Source organism: Benincasa hispida, chromosome 9 (genome assembly GCF_009727055.1).
Source record: "Benincasa hispida cultivar B227 chromosome 9, ASM972705v1, whole genome shotgun sequence".
Taxonomy (NCBI): Eukaryota; Viridiplantae; Streptophyta; class Magnoliopsida; order Cucurbitales; family Cucurbitaceae; genus Benincasa; species Benincasa hispida.
This window is the reverse complement of record NC_052357.1, coordinates 90,492,928-90,516,869: the sequence shown is the minus strand read 5'-3', so window position 1 is coordinate 90,516,869 and position 23,942 is coordinate 90,492,928. Positions and strand designations below refer to the sequence as shown.

General features: G+C 39.2%; 1 protein-coding gene across 1 annotated transcript; it reads left to right on the top strand.

Annotated features, from left to right (window-relative positions):
- The first annotated feature begins 4,570 nt into the window (after positions 1-4,570).
- On the top strand, positions 4,571-5,032 carry LOC120084996 (merozoite surface protein CMZ-8-like). Its single transcript, XM_039040811.1, has one exon. The coding sequence runs from the start codon at positions 4,571-4,573 to the stop codon at positions 5,030-5,032; it is 462 nt and encodes a 153-aa protein (XP_038896739.1).
- The last annotated feature ends 18,910 nt before the right edge of the window (positions 5,033-23,942 follow it).

Here is a 23,942-nt window from a genome sequence, read left to right as displayed (position 1 = left end):
TTTTATCATCGCACTTTAGTTTATTATCGCATTTTACTTTTACCGCACTTTACTTTTCTTAAACCAATTCATTATTCTTTTTGTTTACCGGTCGCATATACCACATCAGTATTGCATTAATCACTGCAATCCCCGTGTTCGACCTCAAATCACTCTGATAAACTTGCATTGGAATTATACTTGGTTCCAGCGTAAGAAAACTTGTGACACGCGTACGCTACACGAACGCATACTATGAAAGCATTTAAGCATCACCGCATACATCATTTAGAACGTAGTATCACATATTATCATCATCGCAGAGCGCATACATACATACTTCGTCAGCAACCTAACAAATTGTTGGCGATACACACGATTAAGAAATTCATATTACAAGTTTTAGGCGCTGTTGCCGGGGATTGACAATTTTTAGTGTTGAATATTTTTGTGGTATTTTGCAGGACAGATCTCTATTATACTGTTCGTTTACGCGAAGAGTAGATTGACGGTGTATGAGTACTGGGACTGAACCAAAATTCGATGCCGACCCAAAGATCGAGCGAACCTTTCGCACACGAGCACGTCAGAACCGAACAAGGCAAAGGAGAAACGTGGCAAATAACAATGATAGGCCCGAGGGGAATCAAGGAATTAATCAGCCGACGCAAGACCCAATTTTTCTGACCGCCGACCACAATATTCCAATGAGGAACTATGCGGCACCGAACTTATACGACTTCTCACCCGGAATTGCAAGACCTGCGATGGAGGAGAATACAAGATTCAAAATCAAGCCGGTCATGCTACAAATGATTCAAAATGTGGGGAAATTTGGAGGTCTACAAGGAGAAGACCCTTACACACATTTGTCCGGCTTCGTAAAAATGTGTAATACATTCTCGATCCCTGGCGTGACTCCTGAAGGAATAAGACTGTATCTCTTCCCATATACACTTCGGGATGAGGGAAAGAGATGGGTTCATTCATTGGAGCCAAATGAAATCAATTTATGGGACTAGTTGATTGAGCGATTTATGAAGAAAAACGAAAAGTGCCATTGTACCTGCTGATACAATGACCACATTTGCCGCCCAAATGGCCGCAGTCACCTCGCTCCTCCAAACGATGGTGATTAATCAAGAACCTCTCTCCCAAGGTGCAACGCAAGCCAATGCGCTAACGCAAGTGGCAGCGATAAGTTGTGTACAATGCGGAGGGGGTCATTCAGTGGAAATGTGCCCATCAAACCTACAAATAGTGTACTCGATCCAGAAAAACCTGTACAGTAACACGTATAACCCAGGTTGGCAGAATCACCCCAACCTCAGTTGGGGAGGGAACAACGTCCAAGAAGGCCAAAGAAATTTGCAGAGCAATCAATCTGGGAATCGAGGCAATCCTCCGACTTTTCATTAGGGTCAAAATTAGAGTCACTACCAAAATTGGCAATCGCACAACTAACCTTCCTCATCCAACACCTCAACAAATTCATCGTTCTTGGAAGCGCTGCTCAAGCAGTATATAGAAAAAATTGATGCGATCATGCAATCACAAGCATTTTCCATAAGGAACTTGGAGGTCTAGGTCGGGCAGCTGACAGTTGAGCTTAGAAACAGAACACCTGGAACGCTGCCTAGCAACTCAGAAGCCCCTGGATCGAACGGGAAGGAACAATGTCAAAACTGACAATGGGCAGGCAAGCCTGATCGCCTGCGGGGATGCAGTTGCGGTAACCCTAAAGACTCTTTAAAATAGCATCCCTATATCTATCTTTACCGTTTTCTTTACTGCTTTCTTTACTGCTTTGATACCGCTTTCATAAATTAGTTTATTGCTTTGTTATTGCATTATTAAAATTAGTTTATTCCTTACATTAATTTAGTTTCATGCTTAGTTGAATTTATTTCCATTCCAGTCTCAGTTTGCGTTGATCTTAAAATCTGTTAAATGAATGATGAAAGTGAACACCGCAATGTCTTATCAATTTGGTTTTGGGATAAGCGTTGCAATGTTGGTGATACATAATAACGTCAGGTATGCATTACGACGATGGGTGTATCTTGCGCTAATAGATACACTTTGCGCCCGTCTTCCAAAAATGCATTGCGTTGATGGAGTTGTGCGCTCGTACGTACACTGCACCCGTCCTCCGCAAATATGCACTATGTTGACAGATGTGTTGCGCTGGTAGAAATACCGTGCACCCGTCCTCCACATATGCGTAGCATTGATGGTTGTGTTGCGCTAACACATATGTTGTGCCTGTCCTCTGCAAATATGCATTTGCGGTAACAGATGCATTACGTTAACAAATAAACATTGCGCCCGTCCAAAAAAAGAAAAAAAATGAAATGATAAAATATTCACGAAGAGGGTAGTCGAATCGCTTTAGTTCCCGAGGGAATTATTACTTAGCAGACGAAAGGACGTCATTTCTGCTAAGTCATAATGGGAGGGGCGCGACAGGCTTTTTGGAATATCAAAGCCTACCACGCAGCGATCACGTTGGGCTCATCAAGGCCCAACCTATAAATCACATTCTTAAACCCGAGGAGCTCACTTTCATCTCTTCGCAAAAAACCCTAAGTAAAAATTCTCTCTGCATACCCATCCCCCTTTCTTTCGAAGAACAAAAAAATTTCCAATCTCTTTCACTTAACTAAACAAATGGCTGGAAAATCATCCCATTCCTCTTTCCAGGCATCGTCCTCTTCCCATGCCCTCGTCACCACGTGAGAGGCAGCCTTTCTCGCTGCCAGCTGCCACCTCGTCGCCCAGTCAAAGCCATCCCCTAGACTCGCCGGAAAACCTAGGCGAAGAACCTTTGTTGTCAAAAAACCACCCACCCATCGTGAGAGGCCAAGCACGGAGAGTGCCCTGCCACCAGACTTGAGGTGGCACTCCCAGTACCTTCAACCGAGAGCGAACTGAAATAGAAATACGACAAGGAGGGATTTAGAAGTATTCTGGGCCATTTGGAGAAGGATGGGGGGTTACTGGATGCCGGAGTAGTGAACCAGCCCCTGCCATCAGAGGAGGAGTTAGCGGCAGCTTCGTGGAGAATGGCCCTGGCCATTACGAATCCTAAAAAGACTGCTCCAACAGACTACAATGAGGGACCCATCAGGGATATTTTGTAGGTTGTGGAGGTGCAGAAGCATACGAGGAAGTCTGAAGAGAAAGAGAAGAGAAAAAGTAAAGAAAAATGGGCAGAAGAAAATGAAGTCGCCCAGCTAGAAAAGGAGAAGAAAGAAAAGATGAGAAGTGAAAGAAAACAGCGCAGGCGAGAAGAGAAGCGCTTGAAGAAAGGGAAAAAAAGTGGGAAACGGGCGGAGAGTTTAGATGTTGATGGAGAATCAACCACCACAAGGGTGGAAGATGGGATGTCAGCGCAAGCTAGAGCATCAACGCAACTACAAGCTTCATCGCCGCATACAAGATTAGTTGCATCTGAAGACAAAGAAGATCCTGAAATCTCCCCTCCAATGCGGCGTTGCAAGAAGAATGCGTCGTAAGGGTCCACAAGTGACCCAACTTTTTTTCAACACATAGCAAAGGAAAAGGAAGAAAGAAAAATAAAATTAAAGGAAAAAGAAGAGAAGATGTCACGAGTGCGCCAAATCATCTTATCAGGCGTTTTGGCAAGAAAACTTCACAATGAGAAGGTTCGTCGTGACAATGAAGGCCGGAAGAGAAGGAAAGAAGAAGGCTCGAGGATGAGCAGCGCATTATGCTTGCCTCGGAGAAATTTGAAAAAGAAATGAGAGAAGAAGAAGAAAGAGGAAAAGGAGAGACGCCGCAAAGCAAATGTTCAGCGCGTCAGAGAAAGGAAAAGAAAAGAAGTAAAAGAGTGGGAAAAGGAAAAAGAAGAGCAACACAAGGCGAGGGAACGCATCCAAAGACAAAAGTCCCGCCTTGCGTCGACTAGGAGGTGCCCAACAACCAAAAAGGAAAATGATGACTTATGGATGGAAATGGGCTTCTTTCTTACATCGGTGCCACTACTGGATCTCACCATTAGAGTTGTGGTGGAACATAGGTGGAAAGCTTTCTGCCAGTGTCCATCCATCGTAATGCCATCGGTAGTGAGGGCCTTCTATCACGGCCAGCTCCACAACACCGAAGATGCGGTGATCGTCGAAGGAAGGGTAGTGTTGTTCAACGCAGAGGACATCAATCAACTCTATCAGTTGAAGAATTTCCCTGGAAGCACCGGATAACAAACTGATTGATGATCCTGAAGAAGAGCATATGGAGGATGCACTGAAAGTATTAATGCAACTGGGCATCAAATGGACGGTGTCCCTAACAGGCATAAGAACCCTCGCCTCCAACCGATTGCTACCAGAAGCGTGTCTTTGGGTCTATTTGGTGAAAAGGCGACTAATCCCAACAACACATGACAAGACCATTTCAAAGGATCGAGTTATGGCTGCATATTGCGTAGTGCACGATTCCAATTGATGTGGGCCAGCTCATTGCAAAGCAAATCTGAGGTTTAGTTGGCCGAGTGAGAGGACAATACTTCTTCCCATTGACTATTTCAAGCCTATGCCTATCTGTGGGTGTGGATATTGAAGAAGAACCCATGCCAGAAGTGCCCGGTGTCATCAACACCAAAATCCTGAGAATGCTTCTCAAGGATTCGCCACACTGCCCCGAGCTTCCAACGAAACGACCTCTCATTGATTTAAATGCGCCGCAACCGCCAATGCCAAAGAAGCAGCACTGCAATGACAAAGGGAAGGAAATTGTCCAAGGAAGTTCACCGCAGAAGCACACCAGTTTACCCTTGGACCCTTTGCCTTTAGTCATTCGCCCACCAAATGAACCCTTTTCCCCTCTTCCCGAACAATCCACCAATCTGCTCCTTGCCCCTGACTCCAACCCCGCATCTCCAACAACGTCCACCTACCATCCATCTCCACCCCACTTTTCACTGCCAACATCGCCGCATGTTGATGACCCACACAGTTTGGGAGCAGTCCCTTCCGCTCAACCTCAAACCGATGCTGATGAAACATCAACAACGCAACCCTCTACCGATTAATTGCTGCTTCCTTAGTAGATATGCGAGTCTTCTTATCTCAAGAACTATCCTTCTTCCACTATTCATTAACAGAGTTGCGAGAGAGCAACGCAAAGCTGTGATAGGCGATGGTCAATATTCAATGCAACATTTTCACCATTCGTCTGAATCAAAAACAGATGGCTGAACGCAACCACGAGTACTTCAATTTCTTGACTACATATCTACATGGTCCTATTGTGCCTCAACATCTGCAGTAACCTCTGCAATTTAAAGAAGCGCCACAAAGAGCTTCTTTGCAACACCCTCCTCACCAAAAGCCCCCACCGTAACTCTAAATTTGGGGGTGTACCACCTTCTCCACTATTTGCCATTTTTTTGCGGCCATTCATTTTTTATAGATAGCTATACCTTGTATTCTTCTGTACATAATTACAATTTTGTGTTGCGATAGTTATAATTCTTTGTGTACTTAGACAAATTTTATACAACTGAGTAATCATTCTTTCCTTATGCGTTGACCTCTTTATTTTTATCATCCTTTGTCAATTTATTGCGGTAATTCTTTTCTTTTCTTTTGCATTGTTTATTTACGCTACCATGATGAGTAGTATGCGTACCCTTAGCAAAACTTCTTTATACATCGCATTTTCTGCCTAACACATAGACAATTCATCGCAATAGCTCTACTTTACCTTCTCTATTACAAGACTCTGCTCAAACCTTCTTTTCAAAATTTTGACTAAGTGTTTTGTCTTTTCTATCCAAAACAACGCAATGAGGACCTTACGCATCTCTAAATTTGAGGGTGAGAAAGGTTTGAGCAGATGCGATCAAGCGGATGCAGTCATATCAGGTAAATGCGTTCCTCATCATCAAAAAAAAAAAAAAAAACTCCGTTGTCAATATAAGGAAAAATCCCAACCTGATAAGAGTTAAGTCGTGAAAGAAACCTGCTTGTAATTGGATGTTTGCATTACACCCGTGGGAGCAAGCCAAAATGAAGGTAGTTTACAAAGATCAACGCAATACAAAAAGAAAAAAGAGAGAAAATAAGAATAAAAGAGACAACTCCACTGACTGGCAAAAGTAAAACTTGGCTAAGGGTCAAGAGTTGAAGTTGAACTTGGTACACAACTGAAGTTGGATGCTCGCATGACACCCGTGGGAGCAAGCCAAAACGAAGGGTGTAACCATGATCAACGTTCTCTATAGGATGACGCAAACCAGGCCACCATATAAAAGACGCACTTCGTTGTTTTCACAAGGATAGGTAAAACATTCTTTTCAAAACAAGAAGAGAACTTTGGGCAGAAGTTTGTCTTAGATAAGAATAAAGTAGACATGTTGAAGAAACGATCAGAAGATAGAAGGAAGTTGTAGGTTTAAGAAATTATGTAGAGGTGGAGTATTCAGAATAGCCGATCTACGCAAATTTAGGAAAGGATTTGAGCTGAATTACCTTAGTGTAATCTTGGGAGTAAAACAAACATTTGATTCATCCATTATTATGAACAACCTGTGAATGGTTAACTTACTAATCATAGTTATATTGGGTGGACATAATATATCTACAGTGAGGGAAGTGCAACTATGGGATTTAGTGGAGCGACCTATTAGTTAACGAATGATGATTAATTCGATGTAAATAGTTTAACCAATTAATCTTGGATCATTGGAGCCCATGATCTGTAGGTCCACGAGGTCCCCCTACTAGCTCATAATGGATTAGCTTTAGAGTAGTGTGATAGATTAATTTGAAACGTTCAAATTAGAGTTAAGGGAATTAATAATTATATGAGATATAATTACGTGTTTAATTTTGAAATTAAACGGAATTGGAGAATTAATTAATATTTAAATATGATTAAATATTAAATTCATGAAGGTGGAATTTGTGTACAATTAATTTAATATTTGATATTAAATTAATTAAATTATTTATTTATTTATTTATTATTAATTATTAGAAAATTAATTTATGAAATTAATTTTGTAAAATTAATAAAGTTTTTATTTTTGAAAACTAAATTGATTTTAGAAATCAATTTATAAAACACAAATTTGAAAAAGATTGGAAAAGGAAAAGTTAGAAAACCCCACTTTCATAAACAAGTAGCTCACAGTAAACCCACTTGATTTTTGCTTCAATTCCCCAAGCATGAGCTACACTTCATGCAAGCGTCTCCATTGCATAATTGTTCTGCAATAAATAGAGAGATTGAAATGGAAATTGGGCATGCATCAGTTGTGATTTTGCTAAAAAATCCGAGTTGAATGTGTTCTTCAAGTGGGTGCAACAGTGTGTTCTTCTTCAAATTCATTTCATTCAAGCTTATTTTGAGTTCCACAACTCAATCTAAAGCTCTAAGAGAATAGTAGAAAAGATCTTGAGGTGGTTCATAAGGACAATTGGAGAGGATTTACAGCTAAATTCGAGATTAGAGAGGTTCTACAAAGGTATTACTTGAAACCCTCTTATTATTGTATGAGCATGCTTCATTTATAGCCAAAATTAATGAATTAGAATGCTTATTGATCCTTGTTGCTTCCGTTGCATGCTGATATACTCCTACATCCCACATATCCCACTTTGCTTTCGTTACATGCTAATATAGCCAAAATTAATAAAGGAGGTGTTTAATAAATGGGTATGAGTTATTGAGTTGGGTGGGTATTTATTACCCATGTTTGTTAAGCCCATAAAGAAAACCTATGGGTTATTAAAACCCCCTTTTTTACCCACTCAAAACTCTCATTTTTTATCATCTCAAAACTAGGACCTTTTATATTAATATGGTTGTTTTCAAAACTTATTAGGGAAATAAGGTTGTTTTGAAACTTATTAGAGAAATATTGTTGTTTTGCTAGAAGTCGAGGGTTGAGGATTCGATTAATGTAGAGGTCGAATGTTGAGAACTTGACAAACAAAGAAAAACTTGGAAACAATATGTATATTAGGGTTGTCGAAGGTTGAAGTTTCGACATACATAGGTCGAACATTAATCGAACGTTGAGAACTCGACAAACAAAGAAAAACTTGGAAACAATATGTATAAAGGGTTGTCGAAGGTTGAAGTTTCGACATACATAAGTCGAAACTTCAACCCTCGACAAGTGAAATCTCACTAATTTTGTGATGAGGATCTCGCTCTAGAAGGAAATCTCATTAATTTTGTGATGAGGATCTCGCTCTAATATGGAATCTCGCTAGAAATGTGGGCTGAATCTCGCTGGTAAGGTAAGCATCACTAGGAAGATAGTTTGTTAAAGAAATGCTTGATCTCGCTCATCCTAATCTGATTTTCATTTCAAATTTGGTAGCTAATTTAATAGAGTTTTTGTGTTATATTTTATAAATATTTTTTTTCTAGTTCATAGCTTACTTTTTAGTTTACAAAAATTTGATATGATGATTTGGTCCATTGTTTTTGTTAGGTTCTTCCAAGGACCGATCTTATCTTATATGTTCAAATTCATTCTACTGTCATTTTTGTTGGTTCATTCTACTGTCATATTTGGTTCATTCTTCTGCCATATTTGTCATATTTGGTTCATTCTACTACCATATTTGTCATATTTGGTTCATTGTTTTTTTAGTATTTCTATTTACTTGACTTTACTATTTATATTTTCTTAACTTTACTACCAACGTGGCTGCTACTTACTTTCAACTAACATTCAAATTAATTTCACTCTTTAATTAATTTCATTTCAAATTCGAAAAGATGGTTGTGATATTCCTACACATTCTTGCACACGATGTCAAGAATCGAGTGGTACGCAGATACTTTTCGAGGTCTGGTGAGACAGATTTGAGATATTTCAACGCAGTTCTTAGGGCAGTCTTACAACTTCACACTATTTTGTTAAGAAAATCAGAACTGGTCACAAATACATGCACCGATGGAAGATGGAAGTGGTTTCAGGTACAAAATATACTCAGTTTTTTATATGAATACGTCATAAATATGTTTGCAACGATAGTTTTTTTTTTTTTTTTTTAATTCATTCTGATCACTTGAGAGAAATAGAATTGTCTAGGTGCGCTAGACGGCACGTACATAAAGTGAATGTTAGTGTCGTCGATCGACCTCGATATAGGACGAGAAAGGGAGAGATTGCCACAAACGTTCTAGCGGTGTGTAATCAAAATGGGGAGTTCATCTTCGTTTTGCTAGGGTGAGAAGGGTCTGCAGCCGATTCAAGGGTTCTTAGGGATGTGGTTTTGCAACCGTACGGATTGAGGGTTCCAAAGGGTATTATAATAACCGTATACGTTATTTAAACATGTGTACATGCCACAACACATGTGCATGACATTTCGAAACGTGACAGAATACTATTACCTATGTGATGCTGGATACCCCAATGCTGAAGGATTCTTGACGCCGTATATAGGGAAACGATACCATCTCTTCGATTGGCGTGGAGCAGGAAACGCATCGACAACTGCAAGAGAATTTTCAACAAAAAACATTCTTCAGCAAGAAATGTTATCAAGTGAGCGTTTGGGTTGCTAAAGGGGCGGTGGGCTATTCTTAGGGGAAAATCATTCTACCCAATACAAGTCCAATGTCGAACAATAACAGCATGTTGTCTTATTCACAACTTGATCACAAAGGAGATGGGAATCGGTGCAATGCTTAATGTGCCCGATGAGGAGAATTTTGCATCAGTTGGTCTTGATGGGGAGAATATTGAATTTATTGAATCATCGGAGGAATGAACCAAGTTCAGGGATAACTTAGCGATCGAAATATTTTCTCAATGGCAAAGAACCTGATTATTCAATGTTCATTTCTTACTTTTCTTTTACTACTGAATGGAGTTTAATTATGGAACATTCCAAGTATATCGTGAAAATGTTTTGTGCCAAGACTCTGTGTGAACAAGTTAAATTGGAACATATAATTTTAGCAGTTTATCCTTTGTTTGTGCATGTGTTTAATTTATAGCATCTTTGCATTCAACAAACGTATGCATGCAGCATAATGGCAGGTAATGGTAAGAGGTCTAAACACGTATGGTCGAAGGTGGAGGACGCTAAGTTGGTGGAAGCTCTATTGTATTTGGTGGAGACCGGTTGGAGGTCCAATAATGGGACGTTTCGACCAGGATACCTACAACACTTGGAGCGAATTCTGCATGAGAAAGTGCCCGGGTGCGCACTGAATCAGAACACCATTGAGTTCAAGGTGAGGAGTCTGAAGAAACAATACAACGCATTATCAGAGATGTTAAGTCTGTCGGGGTTCGACTGAAACGAGAAGTTCAAATGTGTCCAGGTCGAAAGGGAGATTTTCGATCTTTGGGTTTGGGTAAGATTCTAGAAAAAAAATGTACGAGTATGTGTTATAATATAAATATTAATAATGTGAATGTGTATCAATGCAGAGTCATCCCAATGTAAAGGGGATGTGGAACAAGCCATTCCCACCTTACGATGACCTTTCCACCATATTTGGGAAAGACAGAGTAGTAGGGCAATCAAGTGAGGACCCATACGTGATGGCGACGAATGCATTCAGAGAGTTTGAAGATGAGATTTGATTTGGATCACAGGAATGTCACATACTTGAGGTTCGCAAGACAGAATCACCATTAAATCAAGATAAATAAATGAAGAGCCAGTAGAGTAATCTACAGGTAGAGCGAGTGTACCTTCCAAGTCATCTCGAGGCAGTAAGAGGAAGAGGCCATCATTCCAAGCTGAAATGATCGACATCATAAGATCGACTGTTGAAATGCAGAGCACACACATGGGTAGACTTGCATCATGAGCAAAAGGAGAAGTATGAGCTGGAGTTCGGGCATCGGAAGGAAGTAGTAAATGCCATATACAGCATTGATGGCCTGGATGAGGATGATCAGGTTACCCTTATTGATCTTCTTGTCACAGACATTCAGAAGAAAGATTGCTTCCTTGCAGACCAGAACACGCACGGAAGAGGTACTGCCTCTGTCTACTAGGAAGAAACATGTAGATTGACCACACCCCTATATTTTGTTTATAGTTCTTTTGGATAATAGCAAATGGACAATGGACTGTCATGTCAAAAAGAATGATAACTTTTGCATACGTCATGACATGTATATTTTTGTGTTTGTATTATGACACGGATATTATAAGTATCGAAAAGAACATATATTTTGTGAATTGTTTTTGGAAACGGCCACATGTTCAATTGGTTCATATTATTTTTGTGATCTTATGAACATTCTCATCATCATAATTAAATAAAAGGTAATATCCTACGTACAATTTCAATTCCAAATATACTATCTATATTATATAAAAATAAACCGTATGATATGTGAAATAATAAAGTTAAGTTAGCAAGATTCAATTAATTATACATACAATATACCAATTAGTAATTGGAAATTACCTTCATATATATATATAACATTCAATATTATACATACAATATACAATATACCAATTAATTGCGCAGCAATATGGAATTATATTATTAGTATGTTTTTACTGATTGAAGAGAATTAGAATTATTACAGTTTTTGAAAAGAATATATGAAAAATAATCTATTATGTTCTACAAATTGAGAAAAAAAATTGAGATTGTCCAGTTTATGTCATAAATGATTTGAGAAAATACGTGTATATTTGAAAATTAATCAACAATAGCAAAGCATAAAACTAAAAAATAAAAGAATGAAATAAAAAAACAAACAAAAAAATAGAACTAATCCCATTCACAAAAAACTGCATCAGATCCCCAACTCAACTCAACTCAACTCTGCACAACAAACACAGACAATAATTATCAACTCAACTCAACTCTGCAAACAAACATAGACAATTTAACTCCCCAGATAATTAAACTCTCCAGATAATAATTACCAACTCAACTCAACTCAACTCTCTACTTTTATCACACACTAAACACACCCTAAATAATAAATATAATCATATTATATTCATTAACCTATGATTTAATATCACATCAAATGCAACATATGAACCATAGTATTTTCTCCTCCACTGGATATAAATCATATTTATATCCATTTCCTCCAATTAATGTATCTCATACATAATGTCAATCATATCATATATAATTGACCCAGTTCATTCATATCATATATAATCGAACTCCCTCTTATCAATTTGAACACTTCAAACTGACCCAAAAACTGATTCTCGACTTGAATCCATTGAGTTACCAAGGAGACCTTATGAACCTATGGCTCAAAGCTCCAATGGTAAGTAAATAGCTGATAACGTGCAGAAATGTACATTATTACATCGCAAAGATATAAAAAAATGTAGGATTGCGATGGTAAAAATATGTAAACTCGTGGCCAAAAGGATTAAGTTGAGAACATTACGATCACATGCGACCATCGCATTAAAGCAGCTAATTTACGTATTTTGTATAGGAAGATGCTTTGGCGCAAGGCAGAAATGCAATCCAAGGAATTCAGCGTCCGAGCACATTAAAAGAATACGACCGCAAAGCTATGCGATCGTATGCGATCGCGAAGATCTATTCAAGAAGATGGCTGCATAGAGACGACGCATCAAGGTGAAAGCTTAATAAATCATGATGGGACAAAAAGCTGATGACAGTTGAATCCGAATTTAGTTGACAAGTCGTTAACCACATATTGTAGCAGGTACACTCAACTTTTTGGTGACCATTAATCGGCACATCAAACAAAAATTTAATGACAAACCCATCATTGCAATCATTTGAGAGAAAAGCCCTTCACCATGAAGCTCTATAAATACCGAAGGCCACCTTCATTAAAAAAAGTTGACCCAGCTTCTTGTTGTTTGAAGAAGCCTTCCACTTCAGTTCAGGATTTTGGAGTTCTTTTTCGCCATATATATAGAGAGTCGTAGTCTGTAATTTTTATACTTAGAAGGCGGAGGCGAGTGAAGAGAGAAGACGCAGGAAAATCGTTCTTGGTTAGCTCGAAAGAGTGCCAGGAAGCATTGAGAACAGAGAGAGGGCCAACTCTTGCGAAAGCAAGAACATTCTTTTGGGGCAGAGTAGAGAAAAACACAGTGTAAAAGCCTCGGGTAGCAAGACATTGCTACCAGGCTCACTATCCCTACTTTCCATTGCCATTATGTATTCTGATTTCATTTATAAATGGAATTTTCATCTCTACATCTGTTCACTTTCTTTACATTATGCATGAGTAACTAAACTTTCGAATGGGTTGAGAAGTACTTAGCTAGCATGACCTAAGATCTTCCTTTTATTCAATCGTCTTGTCTTATGTATGCATCCATCACCCTTTAGAGATACTTGAGAGAGTAGTCTAAAGAAAGAACTTAGACTTGAGAGGGTTAGGTTAGAATCTAGGCTTAAGATTAGAACCGCATAAGCAAGAGATAGAAACTTATAGATAAGTTCTGTTTGCTAACATGCATCGCATGCACCCTAGAAATAGGATATGATAGTATGCGGTCACCTTGTGTATGTGTGTGTCATTCATCATCGCATATATAAGAATAGAGGCTTAGACATAAGTCCTATAGACATCATCGTATACATCGCATGCGTCCTAAAATTAGGAACCTTAGCATTTGCATTGAGAGATGACATGTTGTTGTATGTGCGTAGCATGATCGCATAACTTGAATGCAATCTTAGAAAGAGTTAGCTAAATCCCTTCTCAACCCGTTTCTCGCATACTCATTGTAACTTTCGACGTTATTAACTCTTTTCTCAATTCCACCGCATAGGATTTACATTTTAAACAAACTTACCAACCAACTTATTGTTTTGATTGTTACCGCAAAGGAATCAGAATTTACCGTCGTGCATTGTCTCCATAATCCTTGTGTTCAATCCTGGGCTTACCAAGCAACCTAGTACGATTTATACTTGGATTTTGCTAGGAAACCTTGCATGTACAACACATACACCACCATCGCAATATACACCATTATTTCATCATATTCAAAACGCATCAATAGCTGGCTAAGCTCTTTAGCCACGAGATCTACCATCTGTTAACTGCCAACATTCCACTAAAGATCGACAGTTGCACTCTTCTCACCACAGATATGTTTTTGTGTCTATCGGATATAACCTGTAATAACCCGACCCCCCTAGGACTCAAATTAGGCCGTTACTAAACACATGCATGCATGGAACTTAAAACGACACCCTTTTACAATGAAATAAATGCCAAATAAATAAGTTGAACTCAAAAGACCTTTATTAAATTCAGATATTAAAAACAGAAGATAGGGTACCCATAAATCATAAAATGATAATAAATAGGTCTGAAAACAATTCTTAATAGTAAGTTTCATACATCAAATTGAAAGTTGAAACAAAACATGGAAAGAAATCTAAATATCATGAGCGGAAGGATAAAACCAGTCCCAGTGGCTCGGTCACGAATTCCTCTTGTCAATCGTCGGTGCATTTCTATCTTTACCTGAAACAACAACATGAGAAATGATGAATATAAAATACTCAGTAAGTAACCCCACTACTGGGGTCATTTAGGCATCTATGTCTTCTAGATGCCTACCTTTGGTGGAAATATATAAACTTCTTTAGTCCTCATGGGACACATACATACATGAAAAACGGATTTTTATCCTACTGTAGTTAAGTATGCCCACTACCTCTAGTAAGTCTCGTAGGACCCACAACCTCTGGTGAATCCCGAAGAAAACACAACCTCTAATGGATCCTGAAGGAAACCGTCACCTCTAGTGAATCTCGAAGGAAACACAACCTCTGGTGAATCTCGAAGGAAACACAACCTCTGGTGAATCCTGAAGGAAACACAACCTCTGGTGAATCCCGAAGGAAACCCAACCTCTAGTGAATCTAGAAAGAAACACAACCTTTGGTGAATCCCGAAGGATAACACCACTTCTAGTGAATCCCAAAGGAAACACAACCTCTAGTGAATCCAGAAGGATAACACCACATCTAATGAATCCCGAAGAAGACACAACCTCTGGTGAATCTCAAAGGATAATACCACCTTTAGTGAATCCCGAAGGAAACACAACATTTAGTGGGCATCTAACTAATCAGTGAGGACACTAACACAATCTCAACATCACAAGTATCACAACATGGTTCTATAACATACATATACAGCAACATCATGGTTCTATAACATACATATATATCTCATCGTCTTAGTCCCATAACATACATATACTCCTCAACATCATGGTTCTATAACATACATATATATCTCATCGTCCTAGTCCCATAACATACATATACATCTCATCATCCCCAGATTCAGTAGGATCTCCAAGAATAATAATATACTCAAATTATTGTAGCATTCAAACAACTCTATGCGTATCCAGTCTTTTAAACCCTCATGCCAGCAAGGCATACATAAACATTACACTATTAATATATCCTCAGTAAATCATAATTATCAATAATTGACTCTAGTCCTTTCAAACCTCAGTCAATGAAGGCATACATGAATATCATGTTAACTAATGATCCTCTGTAAATCATAATTATCATTGCCTGGCACTATGACAGTTCCAGTAGTAAGATTACTTACCTCAAAATTATGTCTAAGTGATAAGCAAATTGATTTCGTCCTAGATTAGATGAATCTCGAATCATGCCCAAAGTTGTGGCTTGGTCCAACATAAATTTCAAAACTCAAATCAGTTGGCCAACCTAAACATAAATTAAATCGAAAATTAATTACTTAATTATAGACAATCACTCTTAATCCAAAAGATAACCAATCAATTATTCACCAAAAACTTACCAAACTTTAACAATATTCTGCCAAAAATTGGTCCCTATCTTGATGAACAACGCCCCGAAATCTTCCAAATCTTGATTCCAAACACAATGGATTTTAACCAAATTGGAACCAAACACTCTTTTTTGGGGGGGCAATCAAGAATCTCCAAGAAACCCAATTTATTTAATAAAATCTTATCCCTAAATAAAATTCTCTAACTTCAAAGAACGACACCTCAACACCTTCAAGAACTCAATGTTGAAACACAAAGGGTATCACCCAATTGATGCAAAAAATAGATGGGTATTCAAGAACCAAACGAAAAAATAATAAACCAAGACTGCAGAAATCTTACCCAAATGATAGATCGGTGATGGACACAATCACTGCGGCTGGGAAACGTTTGTCGGCGTCCACTGAGGTGGTGACATAAGCAGACGAAGCTAGAACTGCACGCTGATGGTCTTGGCGGCTTAGGGTGACGACGACGTCATCTGGAATAGAGGAGCGACACGACTAGGGGTCTAGACAGATCTGGACAGTGGTGCCACTAGAGGCTGGACGGCAACACAACTCGGCTACCAGATCTGTCGTGGCTTGAAGATCCGGCTGTGGTTCTGAAGTGGACGACACTGACGTGGGAAAAATGGACGAGAGATAGAACGATCAATGAAGGGTCTCTCATACGGCGTGGCTGGAAACACGATGACTGGGGCGATGTGTCGACGGCTAGAGCAACGACTGAAAGGCGGCGGTGGAGAGGTGCAAGAGAGATGGAGGTCAGGGAAAGGGGTTCTCGGTGGCTACTAGAAGAAAGAGGGGAGAGAAAGAAAAGAAAAGAAAAGAAAAAAGAAAAAAGAACAAAAAAAAAAAAGGAAAGGATTACATTTTTATTTTATTTTATTTTATTCTTCTCCTAATCCCCATTATTTTCTTGAATTCCCTCACTTTTCAATTTGGAATTAATTTCTGCCATCAATTTTCAACTTCAATAATCAAATTCTAGTAAGTACTCTTAAATGTCCAAAATTCTAAAAATGCCCCCAATTAATATAAATTACTGAAAACAGTACGATAACCCTTCACAGATGCTTGTAAGTAATATGAGGTAATGGATAAGAGGATACGAATAGACTTTAGCATGGCAACCGGCAAGAAAGTCTCCTCATAGTCGACTCCCTCTACCTTGGTATAACCCTTGGCCACCAGTCTAGCCTTGAAGGTTTGCACCTTCTCATCAGCAACTTATTTCCTCTTGTAGATCCATTTACAACCTATAGGTTTAACCCCATTAGGTTGATCTACAAAATCCCAAATTGAATTGAAGTACATAGACTCCATTTCGAGATCCATGACTTTGACCCATTCATCTCGGTCAACATCCTCCATTTCCTTCTTGTAAGACAATAGATCCTTAACCTCGCCATCAGCTACCATAGCTAGGATTTCGATTAAACCCATATAGTGAATAGGTGGGTTTGCAACCCTTCTACTACGTTGAGGTTCCATCAACACTTGAGGTGGATTTGACCTGCTAAATGAACCTATATCAACAACTCTTGTTGAGATAACCACCTCTTCAACAACTATTGTCGAAGATTTAGTAGTTTCTTTGGAAAGCTCATTCAACATGATTTGGCTTTCAGGTCTGTGCTTTCTTATATAATCCTCTTAAAAAAAAGTAGGGTTTGTCGATACAAACACTTTCTTTTCTTTAACATCATAAAATAACCCCCTCGTGTCCCTTTGGAGTAGTCTACAAATAGGCATAACCTCGAACGTGGTTCCAGTTTCTTAGGATTAGCCTCAAGCACATGTGCTGGGCGACCTCAAATACGAAAGTGACGTAAACTAGCTTTACAAAAATTTCATAACTCCAAATGTGTCTAGCAACACTCTTGGAGGGAACACAGTTCTAGATATAAGCTGCAGTCTTTACTGCAAAACCCCAAAACGAGTCAGGTAAGGAAGTGTAACTCATAATCGATCGAACCATATCCAACAGGGTTCTATTTCTCCTTTCTAATACACCATTCTGCTGAGGTGTACCAAATTTTGAGAGTTGGAAAACTATTCCATGTTCTATCATATAGTTCTGGAACTCGAATCCAAAAACTCTCCACCTCGGTCAGATCAAAGCGTTTTAATCGTTTTACTTAATGCGTTTTCAACTTCAGCTTTGAATTCTTTAAACTTTTAAAAGGACTCAGACTTATGTTGCATTAAATAAACGTACCTATACCTTGAATTATCATCAGTAAAAGTGATGAAGAATTCATAGCCTCCTTTGGCTCGCACATTCATCGGACCATAAAGGTCTGAATGCGCTAACTCTAAAGGCTCTTTGACCCTATAACCTTTTCGAGTAAAAGGCCTTTTAGTCATTTTGCCTTCAAGGCATGACTCACACACAGATAAAGAATTTTCTTCTAACTTCTTAGAAGTTCATTCTTCACCAATCTCTCAATCCTATTGAGATTAATGTTCCCTAAACTTAGGTGCCAAAGTTGGTCATTTTCTTTAGGAGAAATCTTAAGTCGTTTGTTTTGAGTTACGGAAGTTTTAAACATCTCTATGTTATGGAGGAAATTTGTTGCTAATGGCCTTAGCACATACAAATTATTTTCCAGTTGAGTCGAACATATATCAACACCATTTTTCAAAATAAACACTTTATTTACAGAAAAATTAAGTGTATAATTACATTCGAGCAAAGATTTTACAGAAATTAAGTTCCTCTTTAACTCAGGAATTACATTCACATCATTCAAAATGATAAACTATTCTATAAAGTCAACCGGAGACCTCCCACTATCACAGCTGAAACGACGTGTCCGGTTCCAACTCGCATCGTCATCTCACTAGCACCAAGTTGTCGCCAGGAACTAATTCCTAAAATAAAGAACAAACATGGTTAGTGGCCCCAAAGTCAATAATCCAGGCATAATCATCATTCTCCACTAAACAAGTTTCCAAAACTAGTAAATCATATTTACCTTGTTTGGCCTTCTTTTTCTCAGCCAAATAATGTTCAGCAGGTTGTGAGTTAGTAGGCGTTTTCCCTTTACGACCCTTCTTCTTCTTCTACTTGTTAGTGCCGGAAGTAGAAGGTGCAGACTTAGTTCCTGAGGTCAGACCTTTATGGAACTTTTTTGGATGACGAAGTAACATTTGCCTCGCCAAACTTCTTTTCCTTGCTTTTCAGCAAAGATTAGACAGTCTACAACTCATTGAGTAGAGTTGTAAGGTTGTAATCAACCCTGCTCAGAACAATGTTGCTTACAAAGTGAAGTAAGCTTTCTGGTGACGACTTCAGAATAATGCTAACTTGGCTAGCCTCATCAATGCTCAACTTGTTCATCTCCGCCACATTGAAGTGGACCATCATGTTGAGAACATGTTCTCGAGCAGATGTTCCCTCCTTCATGCGTAAGTTGAAAATGTACTTTAGAGCGTCTTGCCTGAGTTGCACGGATAGTTGTCCGAACATTCCCCTCAGGGACTTCATGATCTCGCATGCAGTGATCATGGGCTCATGCTTCTTGGCCAAAAAATGTCATTAAGGTTGGCCAAGATATACGCTCGGGCCTTTTTGTTCGTCTGTGTCCATCGCTCATAAGCGTTCGAACGTTTCGAGCAGAGTTAGGAGGTGGAATGGGAGGACACTCCTCCATAAGGTCGAACCTTAAGTCATCGATGATCAAAATCATATTGATCGTATTTTTTCAACTAGCATAATTTTCACTTCAATTTATCAGCGTCAAGAAGTGAAAGAGTAGCGGTAGCCATAATAAAATTGCTAAACAATTGAACATACTTAATAATAGCACCAATCAAGTTTTAGCAAATTAGTTCTATTGTACCCTAAGTGATGTCTATTTTGCAATGATACTCCAGTGAGGCAGGACAAAAGTCACCGTAGGGTGATCAAGTGCCCCTTCACTGAAATGAGACAATCTCAACCATTAGACAAAACAACTCCTTGTAACTGAATCTAACAGTCACCATTATTCGGTCCAAAATTTGTTAAAATCCTTAACAATTCTGTATAAGTGTAACCCCTCATTTTAGACCCTATAGTCTCACCCTAATGAGCCAACCTTAGGAAAAAGCCAAGTAGAACAAGAGACTAAAGTAACCCTATCCATTTCTGGAGATCAGACAAAGAGTTGTGCAAAATAGTCATCCTTTAGGGGGACACTTCCAGGGTGCCACGAGGTGATGCACTAAAACTTTATCCAACCTAATGAGAGAGACTGAGGGATATGTTGTCACACGTCCCGCTCCCACTTATTATGAACATTCTCTCCATTCAACTTGGTATTGACCTAACCAAATGCCATCCATAGGAGGACACACTAAGGGTACCTCGAGACTGAATATAGATCTCATAGTGTGAACTTTTTAGGGAGAAACGTGCAGAGGTAAAGTGAAGTATCATATACCCCAATTACCTCCTACTGAATGTTCTACCTAGGGACTTATTAACTTAGAAAATCCAGGTACTGATTTTAACTAAGTGGTTTGTTTAATTTGCTAAAAAAACAACACCTTCTTTTGATGATTAAACAAATTTGATTCAAGTCTTATTAAACACTTTAATAGACTTTCATCAAATTTTCATGCATGTAACAAATCTATCTGATTCCACAGCTAGTAAGTTAGTTCAAAAGTATGAAAACTAGAAAAGAAGGTTCCAGTGGCATTGTAAAGGAAAGGGAAACAGGACTACCCTAGTAATAAAATGAATGTCATGACTCAACAGGGAATGGAAGAGTCACCAAATGATGTAACAGGTACAATGAACTATTATGACTAGGTTGTTCATACATACTAGTATTACTTATTATGAACAAAATTAATATCATAGTAGCACAGTGAAAGCATGGTAAAGAAGAGGATATAAAGTTTTACAACCAAAGATTGTTGTGAAACCTTAACTAAGTAAGATCGAGCAAATTCTGAGGACGAAATTTCTTAAGGGGGAGGTAATTCTAAACCCTGTACTCCATTTTTCCTACATAAGTGAGTAATAGGCATGTGAAGCAAAGATTAAGGATATGTTAAAATAAAGTTGTAAAAGGAAGTAAAAAAAGTAGGAAAATGGAGGAAGAAAATTCTAAGTATTGGAAAACCTAGTCTCGGTGAACTTTAGATAGCTTAGCAAGAGAGAAATTTGGCTAAGTGTTGCCATGGGCGTTGACCTTATGTTAAGCATTAAGGTAAGAACAATGGGCAATGGCCTTGCTCTTTGAAGTTATGTAGGCCATTTGATGGCTAAGTGTCAGCAATGAGATATTAGGATGCGTTGATGCGACAAGTAAGGCAAGGTGTGCGCTGACGCGCAGACTTTATTAAGGCTATGGTGAGTGGCAGGTAAGGGTTGTCGAGGTTAGTGTGGTATGTGGCTAAGTGTGCTAAGCGAGACATTAATGCGTTGAGGCTTGCAGCAGAGTATGTGGCAACCAAGACCTCTTGAGGATTATTAGGCACATGGTGGGCATGAAAGAAGGCACTAACGGCATGTTAGGAGTTGGCCGCAAGGGATGTAGGCGTTGAGCATAGACATGTGAAAGGCCGATTCATGCCCAGGTTAACTTGGGCAGTGATGAGCGCACGACATAAGTAAGGCCACCAAGCATTGAGGCTGGGTGTGCATGCTGACCAGTGAACGACAATGAGCATAAGGTTGGGCACAAAACGATGAGCGTAAGGCACTAGGTATATGATGTGTGTTGGGGTTGCACGATGAGGCAAGGCGATGTGCGCTGGAGCTTTGCGATGAAGTTAGGAAGCGTGCGATGAGGTATGTGATGGTCTAAGAGCATGCAATCATAGGAGGAACACGATAGCCTCAAGGTGAGCTATGTGTTGGTCAAGGTTGGGCGATGCACTGTTTGAAGGAGGCATGCGGCCAAGTGATTGCAAGCATTGCCTTGGAAGTTGAGCCTTGCGTTGATGACCAAGAGGAAAGGGTCAGATTAAACCAATAACTAGCTAAGCCAGTTTTGTGCTTAGGATTGTTGTTCTCTCTTTAAGGATGAGGTGGCATCTTGACAATTAAGGGATAACATGTTGCTACTAGTGTAAAAGGAGAAGCTTGGATTTAAGGAGAGGGTTGGAGAAATTCACTCGTGCAAATGGAGAGATTTCAAAGCCATTCAAACCCTGAGTATGTCTAGTTGCTGAGGTTGGGCTGTCGAAAGGAAATTTCAGAGGAATTGAGCTGGAGATTGAAGAAATCGGCTGAAGGTCGAGCTCCTGGGTAGACATGGGTTAGTAATGGTGATTTGAAGATTTCGGCCAAACTACAAGGATTTCTGAGCTGGGATTTTAAGGTAAGCTTGCTAAGACATTTTAGAACAAGTTTGTAGAAGGAAATTTCTTGAGAAAAGGCGTGGACAATAAGGAGGCACCTGCTTGGGTTGAACAAGCAAGCAGCTTAAAGGGCTAGATGGTGATACTGATGAACGCATGCGTTAAGGGCTGAGTTGCATGCAAGGGATGAGTTGGCGCAAGGACGCGCTAGTCCAGCACATGTTGAAACCATAAGCACAAGAGAGTGTTATGTAGCTGTTGAATTATGCAACAGAATGAGCGAGGTCATGCAGCTAGGCGCGCAAGGCGTCGAGCGCAAGGTTGCATTGGAGCATGTGGATGCATGACTAGACGAGTGCATGAGGCTATGTGTTGATGTGCCATAAGTTGGGCGTATAGGTTGAACGATTGGTGCAAGGGCTAGCTAGACGTTAGGCCATGCGATGGGCCGTATGAGCGTGAGCTGAAAGCTTGGATGCATAGGAGGCTTCAATGTATAAGGCATGCGATGGATGCATGATGATGGGCGATAGGAAAGTGTTGCCGCCTAGTCAAGTTAAGGCTTAAGAATTTGGCTAAGTACTCAACGCCTACTTGTACTTGGCATTGGAAGGTTTGACATCAAAAGGAGGAGTACATTAAGAGGATTGCCAAAGACAATGAGTGACTCTAAATGCTTTAAATGATTTGCAAATGTTTTATGAATGATTTAACAAATCATATTTACTGAAAGCTATTTATGACAACTAATTTCAAATAGTTTCCAAAGTAACGCATCTCTTTAATGTTATGTTTATGTGATGACTTAGAAAGCTACTATGTTCAAGTTATGTACTCCAATGATCATGAGTATACATTAGTGCTGAATATCATAGGGCAACTAAGTCATATAGTGAGATAAGAATGTGCCTTAGAATATATGAATAGCTCAGTATTGAAGAACTACATGCGAAAGTACTGGAGCTAAGTCCTGGATAATGATAGGATCCATTCTACGTGCACGTAGGACAGGCAGGACTATGAGCAAAGTGATAGATAGAGGCGACACACCTTATCCTAGAAAACCATAAGAAAGACTAGGTAAGGTTATGGACAAAGGTGACACACCTTAACCTTAGTTAGTACGGGGTAAGGTGATGGACAAAAGCGACACACCTTAACCTTGTATAGTATGAGGAAAACTAGATGGAATGTAGTGGACAAAGGTGACACACGTCAACCTAAAGCAGTATGGAGAGTTGGACAAAAGGGAAACTTCTCTCAGTTAAGTAGTCATGCAGTTAAGTAACGTAGAGAGCGGACAAGAGAGTTTACTCTCAGATAAAAGGCTAAGTATGTAAGTATAAGTATTGGAAGTTGAGCAAGAAGGTCACTCTCAATTAAGGAATAGTCCAGCTAAGTACAAATATGATTTGTTATGTTATAATGTTTAATGTGATTGTTGTTTACCTAAGTTTATGTTTCCAGTTAAAGCTTTCAGTTATATTATCAGTTTTATGCACGATACTTATGTTTTAAAAGTTAGTCACTCACTGGGCTTCTAGCGCACATTTTCAAAATGTTATTCCCCTTCAGGTAGCAGTCACTCCCCAGAAGACATCTCTGTTGCTGCTCTGCCACATAAAAACACAGGTTGAAGGAAGCCTGGTACTTGACCCTAAAATTGTTAGTACACATGTGTCTGTCATACAGGGACTAGTATTGTATGTTGGGCTCACTAAGTTGTAATGTACATAAGTGTATGTATGAACAGTGTTATGAAACCCTGTAATGTAAATGTGTTAAGTTTCAAGTTAATTTGTTTAGTATGTTGATTAAAATGTATGTATACCAGGGTTTAAGACAGATTGAATAGGTTAGTTAGGTAGTAAGTGCCAGCAAA